The sequence below is a fragment of the Falco biarmicus genome, chromosome 4 (genome assembly GCF_023638135.1).
Source record: "Falco biarmicus isolate bFalBia1 chromosome 4, bFalBia1.pri, whole genome shotgun sequence".
In the NCBI taxonomy this organism is placed as follows: Eukaryota; Metazoa; Chordata; class Aves; order Falconiformes; family Falconidae; genus Falco; species Falco biarmicus.
In genome coordinates, this window is record NC_079291.1 from 93939886 (window position 1) to 93965256 (window position 25371).

The 25371-nt window shown below is 42.5% G+C and overlaps 1 protein-coding gene across 18 annotated transcripts in view; it reads left to right on the forward strand.

Annotated features, from left to right (window-relative positions):
• The window catches only part of FOXP1 (forkhead box P1), a 391136-nt gene extending 367556 nt beyond the window's left edge, over positions 1-23580 (forward strand). For 17 of the 18 annotated variants that reach the window (XM_056335165.1, XM_056335159.1, XM_056335162.1 and 14 more), the window contains 7 exons: positions 992-1193; positions 1300-1379; positions 2024-2125; positions 6734-6855; positions 8964-9033; positions 12703-12869; positions 18717-23580. In XM_056335165.1, the coding sequence (XP_056191140.1) occupies positions 992-1193; positions 1300-1379; positions 2024-2125; positions 6734-6855; positions 8964-9033; positions 12703-12869; positions 18717-18861 (888 nt within the window). In that variant the 3' untranslated portion in view covers positions 18862-23580. The remainder of the gene's footprint in view (positions 1-991; positions 1194-1299; positions 1380-2023; positions 2126-6733; positions 6856-8963; positions 9034-12702; positions 12870-18716) is intronic. The other variant, XM_056335173.1, reaches the window with a different exon arrangement.
• Positions 23581-25371: the final 1791 nt, after the last annotated feature.

Genomic DNA, 25371 nt, shown 5'->3' on the forward strand with positions numbered 1-25371 from the left:
GCAGAACCGCCTAAGGGAAGGAAATGTGGAAGTAGTCAAAGAGCCTTTTTCTTGGTCGTCTTTTTCTGATGTTGGAGTTAAGAGATCAGCTTGTTTGTTTAAAATACTTCAGCAGGAGTGACCTATTGAGGCAGAGCATCGTCTTTCAAAGGACGTTGTAGGGCAAAAAGAAAGGGTTGGGGAGGAATGTGGATGCTGGTTATATAAATAGGATTGTGTATCGAAAACACTTGAGCTGGATCTGGGTTGGATACACAGTCCTAGAGACAGTTGTGTTTTACAGGCTGCTGTGGCACGCTGCCATTTGTCCGGGGCTGGGCTTCATGCAGGTAATGCTGATGCCTTCCATCCTAGGAGAAAAAAAAAAAAATAAAAAAAAATTACTGCCACTTCTGCTGGACTGAATGCTTGCAGTATTTCATGCAGTGTGATTAATTAAATTATTCCAGTGTTAACCTACTCTGGGCTTTGCTTTTAAAGTGGGTGAAGAGAGGGGAAAAGAAAAGCCCAAATGCTGAAGAGATATTGCATTTCTCCCTGGTATGTTCCTAGGGAAGTCTTGCCTTTTATTTTAAGCCTGATGCCTTCAGTAAAATATCCAAGAAGACTGATTAGAAGCCATGCATAATGATAGCATGGAAATAAGAGGTGTGTGGGGTTTAGATTGTGAGACAATGGAACTAAAATAAAATATTAAAATGGTTATGTACTGTGTGAGATCTTGTTTTAAGGCTTAGATAAAAATCCATGATTTGTAGTTCTGGCAGCAGGCTATGTTACTCTTTTTTTCAAATCTTTTCAGAAGTGTATACATGTATTTCCCTTTACTGGCTCTAATGGACGTTACACCACCACTTTGTGCTGAAGCAAGTGCTCGGGCTGTGTTGTCTGCTTTGAACTGAGGAAGACTCCGTTATCAAGAATTTTCTCTGTAGCCCTTAATTAGCCAGAAACACTGTTTGTAACAAAATCCTCATTCTTCCCTCCACAGCTGAATCTGGTATCGAGCGTCACGCTTTCCAAGACTGCATCCGAGGCGTCTCCGCAGAGCTTACCTCATACTCCCACCACCCCGACTGCGCCCATCACTCCCGTCACGCAGGGACCGTCGGTCATCACTACCACGAGCATGCACAACGTCGGACCCATCCGGAGGCGGTACTCGGATAAATACAACGTCCCCATTTCTTCAGGTAAAGGGGTTCTGCTGGCACAGCCCCTTTGGTGAGGCAGCTTGCTGTTGCCTGCAGCCTGGCAGCAGCAGGCTGTGATGATAACAGAACAACTGCTCTTATTTAGCAGATATTGCCCAGAACCAAGAATTTTACAAGAACGCAGAAGTTAGACCACCATTTACGTATGCATCTTTAATTAGACAGGTAAGATGAGCCAACACATGCATTTGGATTAGAAAAAAAAATATCTCCCTATATGTGCACACTCTGGATTAAATAGATTTTCAAACCTTTGGTATGTAAGCATGCTCAAATGCTCAAACCTTTACTATAAGGGTTTTTAGAACTGCAATATATAACATAATTGCTTTTGATTAAGTATTACAATACGATGTGATTATTAGGAAATTCATTTCACACAACAGTGAAAATGAGCCTGTTTAAAGATGGCAAGTCAATTATCACAAGCTACAGTAATCTCTGATCCCTAGAATTAATCTGAGCTCTAAATAATTACTGAGCTTTAATCAGCTAGTGAAATGTTTTGCATTTCTCTTTGATTCTGCTTTATGAATGACTAATAAATTAATATTTCTGTAAGGAAACAGAAATAAAAACTCAAAACAATTAGATAATTCCATTTTGAATTTTGCCATTGAACTGTTAAATACAGCCATTAATCTTAGTTCATATTGTGAAAACCCTCCTTTGGAATTTTTGCTGCAAATCTCTTCTTTCTTTCTTCCTTTCTTCGTTTCTTTCCTTTTTATATTTCGTAAAGTAAAACTGTGAGTGTATTTTGTACTGGTGTGCTCGTAACTGATCTTGCAATTGCTTTGCTTCACAAGGCCATCCTCGAATCTCCGGAAAAACAGCTAACACTAAATGAAATCTACAACTGGTTCACGCGAATGTTTGCTTACTTCAGACGCAACGCGGCGACGTGGAAGGTAAGCCTTAGCCCGACTATGCCTCTTGCCTTTGATATATGACATGTATGGAATAGACATTGCTGATGACATAACAAATTGCAACGACATGTGGACATGAAAATTTAGATCGGCAGTTTTGACACACACTGGGTGCCTTATCTGCAGGAACAATTTGATATTTGGCAGAAAAATTCTCCTGCCTTTGAAAACCACTAATTGAATCCCCATTATTGGCTTTTATGTTCTGTGATTATGCCACGAGTTCCTCTGTGTAGTTGCTGCTAGCAGTGAAACTCAAGCCCTTCAGCTGGAACGTATTAGAAAAAAAAAAAAAGAAGAGGTAAAGTTATTGTGTCAGTAGAAGATACACTGTTTGTCTTTTTAGTTATGCAGACTGTATTCACAACTACCACTTTTTTTCCTAGGATCTATAGATCAGTGGATTTCTTTCCTCAGTCAGTTAACTCTTAACTACATATACAGATCCATTATAAACTTCCTTTTTTTTTTTTTTTTTTTTTTTCAATCATGCAGCAGGAGCTTATTGAACATAATATGCAAGAAGCAAGCTCCAAGTAAGAAATGTGTTTAACAGAAAAAACTTGTTATGTGGCACTTTAATTTCCTACCATAACTATCTCAGGTATTATTAGATAAGAGGTCTGGGGAGTTTATTGTATTTTCTGTTTTGGGGGGCCACTCCTTCCCTTACATATATAGCATTATAATAGTGACACAGGCTTCTGAAGCTAGCACAATTACAAATGAATGAATCAGATAACAGGATCTTGCATTGCTGTAAAAATTGCACCTGTGGTACTTTAAGCTTCTCTTAATCTAGACAACCTTGTTGCTCTCAAACTTAACTTCAAATGACGAGGTAGGATGAATATGTCCCATACATGCTGTTTTATCAACTCTGGTTTTCTTGTCTTAGCCTGCATTTAGGATTGATTCCTTCAGAGGATAGAGCTAAAAATGGTCCTTGGAAGTTAGCTTGGCTTTTAGTAGCATATTTTGCTTTTAATTCAGATCCCAGTGCAATTTTGTACATTTTCAACCTTGGTCTAGAAGCTCTTAGGTTCAGGAAAAGTCTCTGTGATTGCTGCTTTGATTCTTCATTGCAGTTAGAAAACATGAGCAGTGTTTCACTCTGTAGCTTCCTTGCTATCCAGAAAGGAAATTAACTTTCCCTGATTTAAGATCCTTTTAGACCTGCCTGTCTTTTGCTGCTGCAGTGGTTCCAGTAGGACTTTTCAGCAGCTGCAGGTGTGGGTGCTAAAGTAGAAATCCTATTTAATTCCAGCAGGGAAGGGAAGGGGAGGAGGAAGTGGAAGAAGGCAGTAGGTAGCCCTGGCCATATCTCCTGCGAGGCTACTTCTAGGAGTTAGTTTTGTGCATCATGGAAAATCCAGTCCCAGGAGCCACGTGCACTTACAGTGTGCTTCTGCAGAGGAGGAGGAGGAGAGAGGCTGAGCGAGCTGCAGACCCTTGGGCTTGCAGAAGGGCATGGTGTGTCCCGGGTAGGCAGGTTCTGTTTGGAAACCCTTCCTGGACACCTTGACCTTGTGCAGGTGTCCAGGTCCTACTTCGCTTAACAAGGAAGAAAAGCTTCACCCCAAGTTCTACCAGTACTAGCAAAATTGGCAACCACTTCAAGTAATGCAGGTTTTCGTGCTGAAGACCGCTTAGATTTATGCCAGCCTTCAGGAACAGCAGGGATGAAAATGCAGCTCTGGATTGACATGACGGGAAGCCCACGGGGCGCAGAACTAGCACAAGGGGCTAATTGCAGAATCAGAATAATTAGAATATATACGTGCTGATTTGCACTCACCTTCAGCTAATGCTTAGGGGGCGTTTGGGTCAGTGTTCCCCAAGTTTAGGGTCAGGGTTTGGTGTGGACAGGCTTCCCTGAGCCCTCTTTCAAAATCACAGAAGAGTGCAGGAATAAAGACCTTTAAAAAATGAACCTCTTTCCCAAAATGCAGTACAGTGGAGCCTGAGCAGTTATTAAAATAACAAACCCTTTCATTTACTACATTCAAGCATGTTCAGGGTAATTTTTCTGCAAAAGTGGCTTGCATACAAATATTTTTAACAAGGTAAATATATAATCTTACAATAATAGCTCCTAATTTTTCTGTTAAGCTGATTGCTGGGGGAGCACTGTGAACTGGTTCTGACAGGTCAGAGGCAATGTCTGTTTGCTTTTATTTTTTGGAGTAATTTGCTGGCACTGAGTCACAGCCATGAGGCACAGGCTGCAGGTGTGGCTCTGAAACGTTGGGGTATTGTTCAAATAGAACTGTTAGATAGCGAGTATCCAGAGGCAGGGGAAACAAAACAATTTTTTTCTGCCGTGAATTCCTTAAATAAACGATCACATGGAAAACAGAAAGCAAGGGCAACACTTCATGGGCATCTTGCAAATACTCAACTCGTCTGTCTCAATGTATCCAGCAGCCTTTACCATCAACTGCACATTGACTTCAAGAGAACAAGAACAGACTGTAAAGTATTTCTGCGGCATTAAATTTGTTTAAAGAACAACACAAATATTTCTGCTCAACCGTGTGTTTACAAACTCGGAGGAATCCCTTTGCTGAACTTTGCTGTGTGCGTTTGATCAACTGCTGTATGAACTACAAGATCAGCTTTCACTGGGGGAAATAGTGTTATTATTCTTACATTTTGCTCCAGACTTGACAGTGTTCCCATTTTCACAGGAAACTGCCTGAGTTACCCAGATGTGGGCCAGCAGCCCTGTGTCGGGTTGCACTAGTGCTGCACCCACCAGCAGTTGCTGAGCTGGCTGATTTTAGCCTGTAAGGTGTGGGGCGTCTGCATGTTTTTCTTCCACCTCAAAATCAGGGATTTTGCCAACAATTTGAAAAGTAGTGAAATCTGGAAGAGGTGGGAGGGGGAAAAAAAATCGTTAAAAAATAAGAACAGAGGAAAGTAAGGGCAGAAGGAAGCAGCAGCCCTGACGGACAAGTTGACTTTCTGCTAGATTTCTGCCTTGCTGAGAGGAAAAGCACATGCAAGGTTTATTTTTCCACCAGTTCACATGCAGATCAGTGTGGAAGTGCCGGCATCAGACACCTACAGCCAGAGGACACGAGTTTGCACTCAAGCATCTGCTGAGCAAGGGCAGTTCGAGCCCTGAATGTTCCCCTGTACCAGGGGCGGGAGTGTGGGGAGTGCGCTAGCTATTGCAGAGAAATGGAAAAGTAGCAAAAGACTCTTAGCCTTCCCCTCCCAGGCACACACAGCACTGCCTCTTAATTTACATGACAAATGCACTGTGCGTACCCTTTGTTTGCGCAGTGATTTAGACATTCATGATTAGAGCTCCCTTTCACCATCCAGACCTGATGTTCATTAAAAAAAAAAAAAAGAGGACGACGACAACAACAACGATGGAAGGAAAAAAAATCATAGTTTCTTGGTTGCCTAGACCCAGGCCATGTGTTTGGCTGGCGTTGTGCCTGCTAACGAGTCAACCAGATTGACTAAATCAATGGTGCCAGTGATGATGGAGTTTGTTCGCCTGCATATTTTCAGCAAATGGCTTATTCTCTTTCCCCTGTTTACCAAGCCCCTTTCAGCAACGCTGGGGACAAGCTCCATGTAAAAATTTGAGTGGCTTTGTAGTAGGGTATTTGCTTAGAAAACCCCTAAAATGGGGAAAGAGCATGGCATTCCGTTTGAGGAATAACAAGGCGCTCGGCACCGTTTCAGAGGGAGCAGGGACAGAAAAGCCAACAGCTTGCTGTGACGTAGCGAGGTGTCTCATTATGTCTGGCTTCAGCAAAGGTCCGAGCAAGTCGGAGGGGTTGGATGGGCTCGTCCTTCCCCAGGGCTGAGCGGCAGACAGGACATCTGAGCATCGGACACCATGAGTGCGGGTCCCTCTGGGTGATGAGCTGTGGGGATATTATCACTTTGTTTCGGAGAACCCTCCTCATGTTTTCACTTGGCAGAGGCTCAGATCAGTCAGTACAGTATTCTGCCAGAAATAGGAGCCAACTTCCATATAAGAGCAAGCTGCAGAGGCAGGAGTTGGTGGGGTGCTGCCGAGCCCCCGGTCCATGCCATGGGTGTGGAAGGAGGTTCAGCACCTGATTCACATTAGCCCAGCTGTGGGAAACCGCAGCAGCACCAGCTCCAGTGCCTCTTTGCTAAATTGAGCCGTCTGTACTTACATGAAATCCTTTTTGTTCTTTCTAACCGCTTTCTTTTCCAGGAGAGGAAAAGTTTATCTTTGCAGAGCGTGTATATTTGTTTTTGAAAATGTCTAAGCAATGTTCCTCTTGTGTTCTGTACGAAATGTGCTTTATTATACAATGTGCATGCTTAAAGTGATGGCTGTTCTCATTCACACTGGGGATAATTGATAAGAATAACTCAAACTTTTAATCTTGTGTTTAAGCTTTCGTATTTATTTTGTCTTTGCAAAATAAGATGTAAAGAGCCGGGGAAAGCAAGCGGGTGTGGGGAGGGGAAGGGGCTTAACATTGCAAATTGAGGACTGTCAAGCTGACTGTGCTGCTGTTCTTGGACAATGATGAGCATTTTCTCATAGAAAGTTTTTGAATGTTTTCTCTTTTATACTTGCTGCAGAATGCAGTGCGTCATAATCTTAGTCTTCACAAGTGTTTTGTGCGAGTAGAAAACGTTAAAGGGGCAGTATGGACAGTGGATGAACTAGAGTTCCAAAAACGAAGGCCACAAAAGATCAGTGGGTATGTCCACCATGTTTGAACTTCTTAGCCTAGCTTGGATCATGCTTACAGTTTAACGTAGAGGCTTTTGGCTGCTAGCTGGTGTTAGACCAACCACAGGTGGTTTCGCATTGTTTCAGTTAAGGGAAACCAAGACAAACATCTCATCACTACTGTTTGTATGCCCACCAGTACCCTGACCCTGCTTGCTTGGTGTTTGTTGCATCACATGCTAGTAGCTTTTAGGTGGCAATGCATATTAACCCTCACAAACCATTTGCTTATGCTTATTGCATTTTATTTTCTTTTTCCTTTTCCCTGTATTTGATGTCTGTTCTGTCCCCGATCCCGTGTCCCTTTGTTTCCACTTCATCTCCTTTGCTGCTGCTCTTGTCCCAGGGTGCCATTCGCACCAACCTCTCACTGCATAAGTGCTTTATCAGAGTAGAGGATGAGTTTGGGTCCTTTTGGACTGTTGATGATGAAGAGTTTAAACGTGGCCGTCATATTCAACGAGGCCGTCCTCGAAAATACTGCCCTGATGAAAACTTTGGCGAGCTTGTTGCACAGTAAGAGCTTTTACTTGCTTTAATTTTTTTTTTCTGCTGTTGCTTTGCTTTGCATGATTTACCCATCTCATGTAGACTTGCATTTCACGAAATAGTGACATCACCTTTGCTGCTAAAGAAACTAAATTTTTGGTTGTTACTTGTATTTTGTGTGTCCTACTCTGATAATCCAAATGCCTGTAGTAATGACTCTACTTTGACATGTTTGTTACAGCATTTGTTTATAGTGCAATGTAGACTAAAATAATTATCCACACTAGTGCAGATATGCTGCTATAGACCTGTCAGGAAGACAGATATATGCCAGGGAAGTCTTCAGATAAGTTTTAAATCTGCTATTTTCCTTTGCTTTCAGTTGTATGCTTTGTTTTGCAACTCTTAATCAGAAACAGAGTAAGGTGCTTAAAAGACAGAAGTGCTGAATTAACTTTAAAAGTTTGGAAGTGCAGTGAGACCAGCTGTAAAGATGATAATCAACAGGCCATCCTGTGTCTACAACAACCACGCACAAATATTCCTGGGGTTCCCAAAGCAATCTTACTTGACCTTTACTCGAAGGCCATCTCTCCAGGACAACTGATCCTTGCTGGTCCCTGTGGGAGGGGCTCAGTTAAGACTCTTCTCACCATGATTTGTTCCCACATGAAAAAAAAAAAAAAAATGCCCAGTGAGTGATACAACTTTCTGGAGATTTCTTGCATTGGTGCTTTATATGTAGTTTGTATTTGATGGTTTTTTAAATTTTTTTTCCCCTCCTGGTGGAACCGGTGATGTTTAGATGCCTGCTGAAGAGCGAGCAGAGATGCTTGGCATTCATTTTCCTGAAATACAGCCCTTTAAGTAAACTTAAGATGACTAAAGTAAGGGTCCAAAGCAGCACAGCAGAATATTTTTTCCTAAAACGGCCTTCAGGGCAGTGTGTTGTTTTGCGTGGGCCGTACCGCTTCAGTGCGGTGCCGCAATACCTGCCGCCGTGCCCCCGTGCCCACAACCCCAAACTGTCTGGGGCAGTGGCACAGGCAGCCCCTCAGCGGGGCCGCTCGCTGTTTGCCTGGCAGGAAAGAATAAGGCTCCAATCCTCTCTCATCGCGGTCCCCTGCTCTGTTGCGAGGGGCTCTGCTGCCAGTGACTTTGAGAATAAGTTGCATGAAGTAGTATTTAAAATGTCCTGTGGTGCTTTTGGTCGTAACCTCCTCATGATGGACCTTTACATGGTAACTGGCTCCCAGACATGGTGAATATTGGAGAATTTCTCCTGAACACAGCTAAAATGAGCAGAGATGCCAAGATTTGCTAGTAACGCAGGGTAGTAGAACACATGGTGAGATAACATCGAGAGATAATGATGTTCCTTATTTAGTAAAGGCAAATATGATAACCATAGCCTAAAACTCAGATATTTTCTTTAAATTAAAAAAAAAAATAAAAATGAAAGAGAACTTGTGTGGAAAAACAGTCTCAGCTCTAGTGTTCTGGTGTGAGAGGAAGCATTACATGCTTGAAATGCTCGTACAGAAGTTGGTTGCATTTAACTCTCCTTTTTATGTTTTTCTTATGCAGTAACCCTTCTCTTATTAAAAACATACAGACCAGCCACACCTACTGCACACCTCTCAATGCTGCTTTACAGGTAAGATTAATGACTGTAGCAAATATGCAACAGAGGCGTGTGTCTTCCCCACTCATTTCAAAATATATTAGCCTTGCTCTAATTAGATATTAAATTTTAATTCCGTTAAACTTTTTTCTTAAGTGCATAAAGCATCATAGTCCCTGGAGGCAAACACATATCAGGCTGCTTCAGCATTAGCTAGATGCTTAGCATTTTGAATATTGTGGCAAAAAAATTAAAAGTTCACTTATTAATATTTATCAGCAGTATCATAATTTCCATCCTCTTATTTCAGAATTTCACTTGAGGCAAAAATACCACAAGTGTAATTACTCTAGCACAGCTATTAATGTGCTGAATGATAGGATACTGCGGCACGTGACCTTCTATTGTTCATGGGTTTAAAGAGAAAGCAGATCATTTTTCCCCCTTTTCTTTTAAGGGCTATTTTTGCATATCTTCTTATTGTTGGTAAAAAATAAACGTTGCAATTCTTATGGAAAAAAAAGATCATTTTTATTAAACTGTACTGTAACTATAAGACAAAAATTCTGGTTTTTTTACAATGTAGAAATACAAAGTGTCAGTGCACAGTTAGTAACTTGCAGCCTAGAAGTGTGTGTGTCTCCAGCCCTTACTCATGTGCTGTATATCAGGTTGGCATTCTTTTCCCTCTCTCTACAAATGCCTGAGTATGTCTCAGAAGCCTAGGTAGAAGTATTTGCTGTATGAACCAAAGAGACACATCTATTACTGTGCCCTGAATTTGCAGGGCTGGTGTGTGTGTGTTGGGGGAGGGGGGGGGGGGGTGCGGTCCAAGCCTGTTCCATATAGTGTGAGTTAATCGGGCAGGCAGCACTGTGTTGTTGCACCCCGGTCACTTCTTGAGAAGTTCACTGGTGGCCGTGGATATTTGCCTGAGCAGCCACTTTTTGTGGAAGGTTTAGCAAACGTCTCTTTTCAGAAGCAAGAAACAGATTATTAGGAGAAAAGCAATGTTCTGCGTTTCTACTAATTATTTGAGTTTATGCAGTAACTTCTGTAAAGCAAAGGAAAGCATGTTTAAATGAAGCAACTGTAAATACCATTCATTAGTAACTTATTTTCCCTTGAGTCTTGTGAAGTGTGATTTTTAAAGACTGCTTTGTCTCTTGAATAGTATTAAGATTACAAGTGCATTTTACATTCATGAGGCTGAAAGGCAAAAATGAAATGATCCTGCATTTCTTCACATTGTTAACTATGTGACTAATTTCAATTAATACGCTTATCATATGGAACTGTTCGTGTTTTATTTCTGAAACACGTGTCAATGTCGTCATCTCCATCCATTCTTGTCTTCCGTGATAACCTCCAAACTGTTTCCATTTCCCACTTCCCTGGAAGTGGCGCGTACTTGTGCCCCCCTGCTCCCCACCACCACCCCCCCAGCATCATGTGAACTGAGGTGAGGGAGAGAAGAGCGCGGGTCAGATTTGCTACCGCTGTGGCCCCTCTAATAAATGGAGGTGAACAATACTCATTGCTCTGAGACAGGTCCTTCTTTTAGGTTGAAAACACACCGGCGGGTTCCTCGCTCCTCTCCCCGGCATTGGATTTTGGAGGCAAAATGCCAGTGGGTGCTCTAGAGGGGTTTGGGTGAAGCTGTGCGGGTGGCTGGTGCTGCACGGGCAGTTCGGACCTCGCTTGGGAACAGCCTTCCTCCTGGAACACAAGGCGGCTTTACCTGCCAGTGTCCACGTTTGGTGTGATTAATAATGAGCAGCGTTCTCTTGGCTTTTACGGGCAGCTGCAAGGAGCAGCCCTTTGCACATGCCCATGGGCGCAGCGGCTGCCTGGCCGGGGGCCGGCACGGTGTGCTGTGTGCCGCTGGGATGGCAGGCTATGCTTTTCTTTTCCTGTGGGGTGGCAGAGCTGCCCCTCTCCTTCACCCAGACCCCTCTGACGTCTCCTCCATCAGTTTTCCCTCGTGGCCAGGGAGAAGAAGCAGCTCTCTCCCCGCTCTGTGTGTGGAAGGTATGGGGACTCCGGCTCTCACCAGTGCTCTCTTTTCGCAGGGGGTCACCGGGAGCTCCCAAAACACCCCCTTCCCCGTTACTACCTTTATAGCAGATACTCCTTGTGTCCCACCTCTCCCCCGGTAAATTGCTTTACTGCAATTACAAGTTACCACTATGGGTGAAGAACTTGAGTCATTATTTGGCCAAGTGCAGGAAATGTGAACCATTCTTTGCATCCCCTAATCACAATGAGTTTGCCGGTTGTTGAATCAAGAAGATAAAAATAATCCTCCCCGTTAGAATAGCTTTTGTAATCACGTGTGACACATAGGGCTGCACATGGAGAGGTCAGTGTAAGGAGCAATAAAAGGGGCCGTGCTCCTGAAGATGCTGCAGTCAGGGCTGCTCGTGCCCTCCCTTCCCATCCCATCTGCCCCAGTCCCGGTCTATGGCTGTGCTTGCCTGGGAACAATTCCGCTGGCTTGGGTAGCAACAAGCAAGGAGTTTTGTCCCATGAATTAGGAGCCGGTGAGAGTGTTCAGTGGGAAGTATGTTTGCAAGAATTCCCCTCCCACGGGCAGGGTTTGCATCGTGCAGACCTGGAGCCTGCTGGATTTTCTGGCTCGGAGGCTGCAACCAGCTGACCTCCCCCCGGAGCAGGTCGAGCGCTGCCGAGCCAGCGCCTGTGGCTCTGCAGCGCTGACACGGCTCAGAGAGCTGCAGATGATGTCAGCCGGATCCGACTGGGATGGGTGAAATGGTTAAATGGCCTTCAGGTCCCTGGGCTCTGTGGCCTTGGAAAGCCGTGAATCCCATCCCCGTCAAATGCTGGGCTCCTCCGGAGCTTGGGGCTTCTGTGGCTCCCACTGCTGCTGCGCCGGGCACGGGACTGTGCCGTCAATATGAGCTAATGCTGACACACAGTAAATATTAGCAGGCAGAACAGTGGGAATCAGAAGGAAAATATTTAACAGTTCATTCTCTTCCTACAAAGATTTCCATTTACAAAGTTAACTCCAGCGTGCCTCTGTATGGTACTTCTTCAGAACAAAGAAAAATCAAAATAAAATGGTCAGATCAGTAATAGCTAAGGTAAGAGCTGAGTTGCTGAGGCTTAAAAAATTTCACATGGACTTGTTCAGCTCTCAGGTAGATCAGTGCAACTGGGGCTGATCCAGTTAGTGCTAACTGCAGCTTCACACTTACGTCACAAGGAAATCCAAACTTTGTTAATGCTGCCCTCCTGCTTGGTGCCCGTGTGCTCCAGTAGGAAGGAATTATCAGCTGGACGAGTTCTAATTTTTTTCCCCATTTCATTAAAAAAAAAAAAAAACAAAAAACAAACCTAAGCCACAGTAAAACCCAAAGCCCCAAACATAATTTTGCAAAATGAAAATAGGAAAAGGATGTTTTATTTTTTCCAGGGGGTGTAATTCCAAACAGGGAATGGAAAGCTCCATCCTCTCAAAAGCCAATACAGCTATGAATGCTTAAACCCAGATGTAAATGATGTTAAATTTCCCTTGGTGGAATCAGGGTAATACCTATCAGAAAGCACAATATTTTTAAAAAATGGTAATTGCAAATAATGTAAACGTGGATAATGTTTTGGAATACGTGAGAGCGTTGTGCAATCTTTAAAAACGTTAGTCATGGCTCTTCATACATTTGTTTGTGTCCTTGGCAGGCTTCAATGGCTGAGAACAGTATACCTCTATACACTACTGCTTCCATGGGAAATCCCACTCTAGGCAATTTAGCCAACGCGATGAGGGAAGAGCTTAACGGTGCAATGGAGCATACGAACAGTAACGGGAGTGACAGTAGTCCAGGACGTTCCCCTATGCAAGCAATGTAAGTACGGCAGAGGCATGTGCGTGGCTCTAGGTCTTGTCTCACTGTCTGCTAAAGTGTGACTCTGGAGACTTTCCTGGCTGGTTCCAAAGGTTCATGGAGGGAGCAGCAAGAGTAGACATCTCCATCTGGGGATGTGCCTAGGTTGATTAGGACATAAAAGGGTTGGTTACCCATTTCCAGATAAAACTGATCAGCTCAGTCTGGTCCGACAAGTACTCAAGAGCTGTAAAGTTGTTAACTTGTTTGCAGTTCTCTTCTTTAAACCTTGCAAAACCTCATAGGCAACCGTGTGTCTTGGAGAAAGAAAATGTGATTTCTCTCTCTCTTTCGGTCCACACGAGCACGGCCAGTGGGGCAGAGCTGGGAAATGGGCTTGTTTGGTGGGTCTGAAAAAAAACACTCAATGCTCACCAGTCTTGCTAAGCATTAACGGTGGCACACGTGAAGGTCTACGTGATTTATAGATTGCTCTTAAAATATCAAAAGGAAAATTAATAGGAGCATTATAGCAACAGACGGCAGTATAATGAGTGCATATATAACCACATGAAGTAATGGGGGATCGCTGTCCCTGCTCAACGTGAATGGCACCCAGGCAGTGAGCTGGCGCAGGAAAGGGTAAGGCAGGAAGGGTGTGATGCCGCGATGGGTGTGTTTGGTATTTATGGGGTGACAGAGTGAGTTTGCAAAGCCGTAAGCTCCCCCCTCCCCTCAACTTACATCCTGGGTAATTGGTGGCTGGTGAGGAAGCTGGAGCGTGTAAGTCTTGTCATCCTCTAAAAGCTCTGTGGAGCGGCTGGCTACCTGTGCGAGCCACCACCGCCTTCTGCCTGTTCCTTAAAACAGGCTGTAAAATTACAGGCTGACTTGCCACAGCTCACATTACACATTAAATAGAGAACTAATTTGTAGTCTTTTACTTCAAAGTAATTTGAATAAGGGATTTACAAAAGTAAGTCTAAATCAAAAAGTAGAAAAACATTAACCTAATACCACGACAGTAATTAGTTGTGAAACTAATTAGCATTTAATGGCAAAAAAGTTTCCCACCTGCATAATGTGTTGTCAGAGGGGAGGGGGCATGAAGGAATCTGAGGCTCTGGATACTTTGATATTGCAGCATTTCAAATCACTGCACAAAGTGCTTTGAAAAAAAAAATCTTTTAAAGATGACAACATTCATTTTTAATTAATAATTAATTTAAACATTGTCTTTTACCATTTACTTCAAAACATTCAAATAATGTGTTTAGCTTTTCCAGTGATTGTTTGTGCAGTATTAATTATCTCTCCCAAAGTAGCGTTGCATGACACACTTTCCGTCTCTCACAAACGGATTCATCTTGAGGCAGTTTTAGTCACAATTTGTTATCCTCTGCCTGTGACCACGTAGGGCCGGCATGAAGGAGGAGTGGAGGGACGTGGCTTTTCTCCAGAAACCAGACTTCTCCCAGGGGTTTCTCCTGGCCTAACAGACAGGGACGAACGTTTATGATGTTGTGTTAATCCAAGTAATTATTTTTTTGCAAGTTCAAGGCTAGTGTAGTTCATGCACTTCTCATTTCACCTAAGGTTTTGTTGTCTTTGAAGAGACTGCGAGGAGGGAAAAATAACCGAGTTGAAACAGGCTAGGACATCTTCCAGAACTGTGAATAGCCGTGGCCTTTGTTGCACTTAATAATCGTCTCTTAGCACATTGATACCAAGGTGAGGGGCACAGAACAAATGCTGGAGAGAGAGGAGGTCGGGGGGAGTGATGCCTCATTTTCATTATTCACCAGAAAATCCAATTTTCTGTTGTAATATGGAAATGATTGTTTCCTGAGTGTTTTCATTTTCTCAGAATTGATAATATATGTGTTCTCTGCTGAACATTTCTTTTTGCTTCAGTAAAATGTGGCCGGGTGATGTTCCAATGCCAGCCTCTGAGCTTCCCCCTTAAAATGGTGTTTCTAAGTAGTTTGAAGGGATCTAAAGCCAGAACACCATTCACACGTCACAGGGTTTTCCTTGTTTACTAAATAAAATCACTGCAAGTTTCCAGACGCTGTGCAACCTCTTATTTTCCGTAAGCTGGCTTTGTTAGTGACATACTCAATTTTTTTCTCAGAACAGATTTCCTTGTCATAATGCAAATTATTTTTTAAACAATTTCAGTACATTAGAAGAAATAAAGCTTTAAACTTTATTTTAAGGTTTAAAGGACCTTGTTAACATGACAGCTAAGAAGTCTAACACTTTAGCTGAAGTCTTATTACCACTCATTTGTTTCCTTTTTATGACACATTGAACCATGGCTACGTTTTTTTTTTTTTTTTCCCCTTCTCTCTCCCTCCTTTTGAAACACTAGAAAGTAGTCGCATAATTACAGCTTGGGGACATAACACTTTCATCCTGATATGCTCCAAAGGTAGCCACAAAGCAAACTACTCCATGCTGTGTGCACCACCAGAACTCAGTGGCTTTAAACAACAGTCAGCTTTATTAAAAACTCCTCTGTTCCCAGAGTGGACAAACAAAAGAATTACTCAGATGTGAAAAGAAGGGGAATCTGTGTTCAGCAAGGTTATTTATTGTTAACCCCTTCTGGAGTCTTAGGCATCTACTTAAAAGGAATGTGCTGAAATTCTGCTACTATAAAAACAGGAATGGGAAACCTTTGGTGTTTTTTTTTCTTTTACCACCCCACCCCCGCTTTTTTTTTGCTTTTTCTTTTTGCCTAACCCAGCATTCACCTTTTCTGTAATTCAAGAGACTGAATTCTTCACTCTTTAAAGGAAGTTTTCCTTCCCCAGTTTGGGGTTTTGGTGGGGTAGTAAATAGAGATTCAGGCTTACTTGAGAGATATGAAAGTCTCTGCCTTTGAGCTTATTTAAGCTTATGTATTTCAGTTGCTCTGAAATGTTTAAGCAAAAGCACGGATTCAGTAAGGTTTCCTCCTCACACACCACTTTGTGGTTATGACTGAGAGTACACAAGGAGTTGAATTTTTTTTCATTGTTTTCCTTACAGATCTCTCCCTGGGGGGCTGTATTACCCAGATAACCCTCCTAATTTGGGGGATGGAGTTCTTGCCAAGCTTGCTGTCTGATGTTTGTGCAACACGTGAGCTGCTGGCGGAGGCTGGCGTGGCTGTGCCTCCCTGTGGCTTTGTGGCCCTCTCTGGCTTTGTCTCGCTCGAGGTTGAGCAGCCCTTTTCATAACTTGGTGCTTGCTTTGCTATTCACTCCTGAAGTTTTGGGTTTTTTTGACTTCTGGGAACCACACCAAACCTCAAAGAGGAACTCAGTTAAAACCACCTGGTTTCACCTGTTTTCATAACAAAACCAGAAGAGGGGCAGAGTTTGCTTTGGAAAGGTTCGAAGACCTTTGAACAAGCTTTCACAGCATTTCGGGTGGTTGTGAGCGCAGAGGGTACTATGTTATCTGCTGGTACCTGTTCACTTCTGCCCTCTGGCTGAACACAAATTGGTGTGGGGGTGCGGTGGGACATGGGGCAGCCTTTGGGGAAACTCCCGTCCGTGTACCAAGGCCACCACTGCTGCGTGCGATGTCGTTCTCCTCTCTCCTTTGAGAGTTGCCCATCTGTGTTTTCAAAAATAATGATTTATAAAAAAAAAAAAAAAAAAAAAGCCCAGCAGCAGCATTGAAACCAGAAAGCCAACAAGCAAAATTTTAAATCAAAACAGCAGTAAAAAAGATCACTGCTGTAAAGGTGGAGTAGCACACGCTTTATCAGTCTCTATGTGTAGCCGCTCTTTCCCCTTTTTCCTTCTGTTTTTCATTTCATGTTTTCTTCCAAGTGACCATGTGAGGGGCCCCACAGCATATTCATAATACAAGTTTTTCTAGTTGCAAATAATCAGCATGGTTTCACGTTCGCTAGGGCCATGAGCTGCCAGCACATGCACACCTCTAAGATGATGATCTGCTCACAAGACTTTATATGCTTATGCTAATTTTTAATGTGTGATATTTGAATTGTCTCCTCCCAGTATTTTTTTTTCCCTTCTTTTTCAATAATTAGGTCAAAATTGTATGAACCATGTTTCTTTCCTTTTAATTTTTGCAAAAAATTATGTGACGTGCAGAGGAACCCCTTTGCTCCCAGTTAGTGGGAGCACCTGTTAGTGAATTTGAAGGGAAAAGGTGTACACGGATACTGCAGTCACTTCTCCCCACCGTTCCTTTGTCAGATGGGTTGGAAGGTGCAGTTAATACTGAAGTATTGATCCAGCACTTTACAACTCAAGAAGTTGAAATATGCAGGGACTTGAAGGGCATTCACAGCTCACATTAGTAATGTCTGTAGTCAGCAAGTTAGGTGCTTCCTAAACTGATCCAGGCTCAAGCCGAAATAAATAAATAGGGTGCGGTACAGCTTTGCACGCTGCAAGGGTGCGGCTGGTTCACTTGCCGCAAGCAGGGTTACCTTCGCCCTGTACGTGGATACCAAGTACATTTTCCCTGTTTGCTGATTTATTCTTGCTGTCCATCAGTGCAGTGGAGTACAAAGAGTATCACCATTCCTATCCACACAAAACAAAATTAAATGCGGCTATTTAAATCTTTCATTTTAAAGCAAAGCTGCGCAAGAAGAGAAAAAGTTTTTACAGTGAAGGTTTGTGCTTCAGGTTGTGTTTTCACGTAGCCTATGTTAAAGGGTTAAATCAGCCCGCATGGAGAAAAAACAAGTCTCTAGGAGGTGGATATCAACTCAATGAGAGGGACTTGAACTCATTAACACTTTATTTTAAGGGATTGCCTACAACATCAATTATTTAGGAAGCAAACAGGGTCTCCATTGCTGTGTCGCATTATTAATACTTGGTAATGTCAATAAAATCCTACTTTCCTATAAAGTCCCACCAACAAGACACTATTGACTCACATGGCTATTTTACATTTCAAAAGCTGCTGAACAAAAAAAAAAAAAAAAAGAGAGAGAGAAAAAAAAGGTAATTTGTATTTGTATAGGATTTGGTGTAAATATGATTTACGAACAACATTTTTCAATTGTTATCATACCCGTTTTGAATGACCAAGCCCCGTTCCCCTGCGGGTTATTCATGTGCTATGCTGTAATGAGAAATTTGGCAGATCTCATCTCTTTAGTACATCCTTGTGCCCACCATGAGCTGGGGATCATGTTCTGCCTTGTTTACAGCTGACAGTGTTATTATTCTCGTTAGGACTGTGCTTTCTTATCATATTGTTGTGTTGAGCAAGCCTTTTCCTCTCTGTTTGTGTTTCCTGGCAGGGCTTTTCTTCCCTTATTGACAGTTTGTAAAAATATGCATTAATTTGGAGTTTAAAGCATGTATCATGGTGTCTCTTTGCTGTGTTTGCTTGAAGTTGATTAATGATAGAACCTCACTTGGGGTCGTCCTCTGGAGAGTTGTCTCACAGGTTCTGCATGTTAACGAGAGACGCTGCACACACAGCGAGCAATGATTAGCCCAGCCTCCGCCAGCTCGGCGGGCTGACAAACTGCTGCTTTGCCATTCGGGTGCTTATTCCGCTTATTTATCCAAGGATTGTAGTAACTTAGTGTGTCAGCTGAGAGCGTTTTCTCTCGAACCCGAAATGGAAACCCTGTCGAGGTGCTCCTCCCAGAGTGTTTTCTTGGGGAAGTTGAGTGCCGCTGGCCCGGCATAACCTTCACTTGGCTTTGGTGGCCGGCACAGAAGTTGAGGGTCTTCTCCCTGGTGACCTGGGGCGCTCAGACCTGGCACGCAAGTCTGAACCCCCAAACCGCCTTGCTGTCCTCCCCAAACCACCCAGGCTGTCAAAACTGTTCTTTAACGAGCAACTTGCAGACTGACCGTGGGTTTGTTTTCCCAGGCACCCCGTGCATGTCAAAGAAGAACCGTTAGACCCAGATGAAAATGAAGGCCCGCTATCCTTAGTGACAACAGCCAACCACAGTCCAGATTTCGATCACGACAGAGATTATGAAGACGAACCTGTAAATGAGGACATAGAATGAGTATGTCTGACATCGTTACCCTGAGAATGAAGATTAGAAGATCACGTCAAACTTAGCTGTGAAATCTCTCCATTATTGTACAGTCTGGAGGATTCTCAGTCCACTTTGACAACTATGAAATATGTTAACTCTTAGTGCCATCAAGTATCCCATTTGGGAGTATTTTTGATTTTTCTACTTTTTGTTGAAAAAAGGAATTTGTACTCTGTGCATTGGATGGACTTGTTTGGTACTTGGGATTTTCCTCTCTTACAGTCAACATCAGTGTTGTAAATTTGCTAAACTGATTCACTTGCATTTAGCAGCCAGCTGTGGACTGCAGGTCCTGCCGATTTTGGACACTTGAGGACATCAAACTGAGCATGTACACCTGAACTGCAGATCAAGTCTTTGCCCAGATTTTAAGGATTCCAATGGACAACATATTTGCACAGTACTGCATGTTGATTATCACTGCCTTTACTCCATTTTTTTTGTTTTTTTGGTTGGTTCCTTTTTTTTTTTTTTTTTTTGCTTCCATTTGGGATGGGGAAGGCCTGTGTGTGCACGTGTGTGGATATGTGTGTGTGCGTGTGAGCGTGTATATTGGGGAGGGGTTAAAAGAAAAAAATATCCCAAACTTTTTAATGTATTGCTTTTATTCCCCCGCCCCACTTCTCCTCTACCATTTTAAGTTCTGACCTCAGGCCTCATCTGGGCCCAGGGCCTCTCAGAGGCTTCAACGTTTTCTGTACTTTGTGATGAATGTTAATAGGTGTTTTTATTATACGAAGCTGAATGTCATTGAATTGTTTGTAGTTTTTTCTGTCATTCATTCCAGTTTCCTTCAGATGCCACCATGTTTTCTTTAGCTATGGAAAACATTCCATTTCGGTGTCTCCTTTCTTTTGTTACTGTTTTTCAAAAAAGGTCCCAAATGCTGCACGATACATGTGGAAGGGTTGTCCAACGGAGAGAGAGGAACGAAGTACTGCAAGAATGAGAATGAATGACAGATGAACATAGAAACACTGTAGGAAGCAACACAGATTCATTCCACAAAGCAGTATTTTTAATATTTCTTTTTTGGTTTGGGTTTTTTGATTTTTTGGGTTTTTTTTTTTGTTTTGGCAGCAATGGTGAATATTAGCAAATGCCACAAAATCGAACAGCACAAAGAAATTACGCAGCACCGACAGGGTTCGCTTTTATTAGAGGATGAATAGTAGTACAGTGGCAGGTTCTCGGTTGTTTAACACGAGTTCTAATGGGTCAACAAATCTTTCTGGAATATCGAAGATTACCGAGATGGGCACCTATACATTTATTATGACAATTTTTTTATTTTTTTTCTTTTTGCATTTGCATTTGCAAATAGTGGTTGGAAAGATGACTTCATTACATTGTTATTGTACGTGGTGATGTTTCACGGTTAAACATCAGTTCAGGATTGCTTGGTGGCATTAATCTGTTTGAATACAAATTAGATTTCAGATTGAACTTGTTACGGGAGTTAATAAGGACGGAGCCCCACTAATGCTAAAGTGTTAATTTTCAGCTGTGCAAATCCAGTACTGCAGTTAAGATTGTTACGCAATATTACACCAGCCAGTATGGAAACCTCACCATAGGAGACAGGAGTTTTAGGAGAGAATTTGTGCTGGGGCTTGTTAGGCAAAACTGGCAAGGCTCTTCAAAGCAAACACGACATACAAAATTTGTTGCGATAGGTCAGTAAACCTCGATCACCAAACACCTAAACATTTTCATTCTGCAACCACTTTTCCATCACTCATTTATTTATGTAGGACTGTAGCTTTTTTATTATTTCAAAAAGCCTTTCAGAGCTTAATTTATATTCTTCTTTGTACCTTTTTTTTCCTAAAATTACCAAAGATATTACACAAAGGTAAATTATGTTCTCTGTTATATGCTTTATCTTATGAAGCCAAATATCCTCTTATTGTTGATCAAAGGAGGTTGAAGAATTTAGAGGGAAATGACAAGATGTGGGCTATTGCTAACCTGAGAGGGAAACTGCTCCTTTATTCTAGAAAATTTAGAAGGCCAAGTAGATGTCTGAACCAAAGTTGTTACTTTTTATTTGCAATTCTTTACAGTGACCAAAACGAAAGTCTGTAAAGAGGAATCAAGAAGAGCTTTAGAGGCTAAAACTGGGAATCAGCATTACTGGTGGAGCTATGAGAAGGGAGCTAGAGAAAGCAAAGACACAGTTATTCCGTGGAAAATTAGACTATCAGATAAAGGAGGCAGTTTAATAAAATACAGAAGAGAACAGAAAAGCTCCCACGATTTAACTGGACGACATAATAGTATTTCTAGAATTGAAAGAGAAAAAAAAAATTTTTGGTCTTTGGTTCTACAGATTGTGTGCCACTTCTGTTTCGGGACTGTGCTAGGATGACTGCTTGAATTTGGCTTGATCTTGGCACATTTGCTCAGTTTAGGTTTTGGTCAGCATTTTTCATAAGGAAGTAACAACACTCCTGTCCACTCATAAGCTTTGGTACAAGAAATTTTATTGGCAGTTACTTTTATAAAACTCAACTCTGCTTTCTGTTTCAAAAGACAAAAAAAAAAAGAAAAAAGAAAAAAAGGGCAGTCTGTGGTCATTTGAAACTTTCTTTTTTTGTTTGTTTTTTAAGTTATATCCAGGCAGCTTCGTGACGTGCCGGCGGTAGCCAGATAGGGATCATGAGAATTGAGCCCTGTGCTTCTAAACTGAGTGGTTTGCTGGTTAGTTCGGTATTCAGAAGGGGATAAAAATCTGGTAGATTAGTTCATTCTCAGCATGTGTAGCTAGACATGAGTAAAGATAACAGCATGAGAAACTGTTAGTACGCATACCTCAGTCCAAACTGTTAGGGAATGAGTAAATAAAAAATACATTTCACTCAGTTGCACTTAGTTGTATGTCTTGCATGCTTAGTCTAAAGACTGTAGCAAAAATAAAAAAAATAAAAAAAGAGAAAAAGAAATAAAAAATTAGATTTTAACATATCTGGCAGGTGTTGCAGCCTTGCAGAAGAACCAACTGAAAATCTCAGGCTTTACATCAAGCAAACTTCACTATGATTTTTACAATTCTGATTCTGTATCCCTTTGGATATACAGTTGCTTCTTTAGGGAGGGGTTTATTATGTTGTACATATATATCCCACTGTGTCTGTGTGAGCCTTTGTCTTTTGGGGGGAGGGTGGGGAGGGAGGAAAAGGTGGAAAGGTCCTTTTTTTAGATACCATTCCTCAAAAGGAATAAATGCAGACCTGTTTGTCAAAACACCTTTTGCTTTTTGTGCAACTGCTTTATATTAACTATACTAAAAAAATAGCTTTGAAAAAAAAAAAAACTACTGTATGTAATGGAATTGCAGAATACGCTGCACATGTATTTTATTTAGTTATCCTTGCTTTAAGAATATTGGATGACATTTGCTGACATGTGGGAGAAAATCCCTGACTTTTTTTTTCAGCTTTTAAATTGTAACATAGTTGACAGATTTTTTTTTTTCTCTCCTGTTATCATTGATCGAAGCATTTTTGTACAGTTTTTGTGTTTAAGCTGGTTTTTTTGATACTTTCCCACCCCTTCTGTTATCTTACCACTGCCTTTTCTGGCTGTCTTAAACAAAGTTCATATATTTGAAAGGAAAAAAAAAAATTGTTTAAAAAAAATAATGTTTTTCTCCTGCTGCAGTAAATATTTTGCATGATGAATTCCAGGGTCACACTTTCAAAGTTTATCAGTGAAGTAGTGATTAATAATGGGGAGTGTCAAACTATTGAACTTTTGTATAAAAAAAAAAAAAAACTTTACAAGGTGCCAAGATGTAAAGACAATTTGTTACATGTTTTTTTTCTCAAAGAAAAGCGTACATTATGAAAGTAGTACCATGTATCAGGTAAATCGCTGTCAGGAATGAGAGTCAAAGCCTTCCTTGTCCACAAAAAAAAAAAAAAGTTTGTAAATGTAAAACCTGTTAGGTTTCTGCATTCAACTAGAAGTGAAATGAAAAAAATCAAGGCTTATGTAGGATAAGTGACCACAGAAAATATTACCTTTTTTGATTCTCACTCGCAAGAGTCCCGCTGCAGGTCCTGCACCTCCCCTCTCCTGGAGCTCCTGCTTCAGGAAGAGACCGGGGCAGGGATTCTCATTCTACAAATATTGCAGATCATTAGATATTTTATATATATACATACATAAATATATATATATAAAGTTTTTTAAAATAATTTTGAACTATTGTAGTTTTCAGATTGCCAATAATCTCATGTTCGTTATAGCATGGAAAAAAAAATGTGTTTAAACTCTTTTGAAATCCTTTGGTACCTTTGGTTAATGAACTCGGAGCGAGTTTTTAGATGTTTCAGAAGTCATTTAGTATTCTAGTCTTGCGAGGTGAATTTGCAGTTAACGACTGCATTTTAATGGGCCCAGAACAGGTAACAAAGTATCTTCTACCCATAAGCCTTGATGAAAATGGTACAGTCCAGACTGTTAGCATGGTGCTTTGTGTGTATGTGCTGCCAGTAACAAGATTTTTTTTTTTTTTTTTTTTGATAAGGCATAAAAGAAACTCATTCCTTACATCAACTGTAATTCCATCATTCCATGTCTGTTGATACAGACAATAAAAAATGTTGTGTAGTCAGTACTAATTACTGACATTATAGCATTCTCAAATGCAATAAAAATGCTGGTTGTTCACACTGGTAATGCAAGTTGCCATGTCCGAAGTTTTTGCTTTGTACCCCCCGGCAATGCCTCCCGCGTCGCACCCCCCGGCCCCAGCGCTGACCCAGGGAGCAGCTGGTCGCATCTCACCCATGTCCCAGCACGTCCATGGACGGTCTCGTCGCTCTCCTTGGGTCTCCCCCAACCACATCCAGATCTTCCAGCGGCCGTTTGAGGCTGGAGCGCTGGAAGCATGGAGGACGCTGTCGCTGGAAGGATCCACCTGCTTTTCCAAGGAAACCCGCCAGAGTTCGACCTTTGGGTGCCCCGGGGAGCCGAGGGGATTTGCTTTCTCATGGGACTCTGCTTCAACGGGGAAGGTGCGAGAGGAGGGGGTCGGGGCTTCATCCTGCACCTCCCCGGTGCGGTGCCCTGACGGGGGCTGTGGGGAGACAGGGTGGGCATGGCCACACATGTGCGGGGAGGGGGGTGCAGGCTCAGCCCCTCAGCCCACAAAACCTCCAGCAGCAAAGTCCCAAGCCGCGCTGTCACCCGAGACAAAACTTCAAAGGAAAAACCCACCTTCTTTTCTTCTGAGTAAGCACACATTTATTTTCTTCATCAAGTTTTATAAAGAAAAATAAAATGTTTAATAACTAGCATTAGCAGCAAACTGAAATTTCAGAGGAGAGATTTTTCATGAATAATTCATTAAAATTTCACATCTGCAAGATTAGTCATCCAAATAAAATGCTAATGTCAAAAACATGCACCGTCTATAATATTCTCATCAAGAAATCTTTTTGCATATAATGATAAATGCTTAAATTAGTACAAATGATTTTATAAAAATATTCTATCATAAAATTATACCAGATAACTACTTTTTTTTTTTTTTTTTTTTTCCTGTGGGGGGGGACGGGGGGGAATCTTTGCACATTCATTATAATGTGTCTCAAAATGGTGTTGACTGGTAGATTTTAATAATCAAAATACAGAGAATAAAATTTGGCTTTGGTTGTGTATTGCACTTTTATCACTAGTGAGATTTTTTTACTGACCTGCGGAGGTCCCGCTTTGGGGATTTAGTTTGTCCCAAGTCACAGGCGGAGGGGGTTTTGTGTTTTGCCAGGAGAGCTCCGTGTTTCCCCGAGGTGGGTGGGAGAGGCGGCTCTGGGCAGGGGAGTATGTCCCCAAATGGGTGCCTGTGGGGCTGGGGGCTTGGCCGGAGGCCAGCGTGTCACCGGCAGGCAGTTATCTGCGGTCCTGCCTGCAGAGCCATCACAGGTGACATGGCTGGTTCATCTCCTCAGACATCCCAGCACTGGCAAGACAGCATGGAGACACGGTGTTTACCACCGGCCAACTTTCTGTGGCCTCGGGTGGAAGGAGAGCAGCCGGGGCGCATGCCAAGCACCGAGCTGCTGAGCAGGATCGGGCCCTGCCCCTCCTGCCCCAGCGTGGGAGAGCCTGGCTCTTTGCAACCGTTTGTATCGTCTTGCCATTGTTAACCACATCTCTCCTCCCTGGGTGCCGTGTCGTGGGACATCACCAACCCCTTTCCTGCTCCACGGCACTGCCACCGGTAGCAGCCAGCTGGGAAACACCTTTTCCAGTCAGAGGCACTGTTCTCCACCACAGCTGAACAGCAGGTTTCTGCTCAGTGGTGAGGCCATGTCTCTGAGCCACGTCCAAAGAAAACCGGAGCCGGTGCGTGGGGTGTTCTGGGTTTCTCCCGTACCGGAGGGAAGGGCAGTGGCAGACCCAGGGTCCTGGCACAGAAGCTGGGCCCGGGGGGACGCAGTGGCTGATGTGCTGCTCCCTGCAGATGAT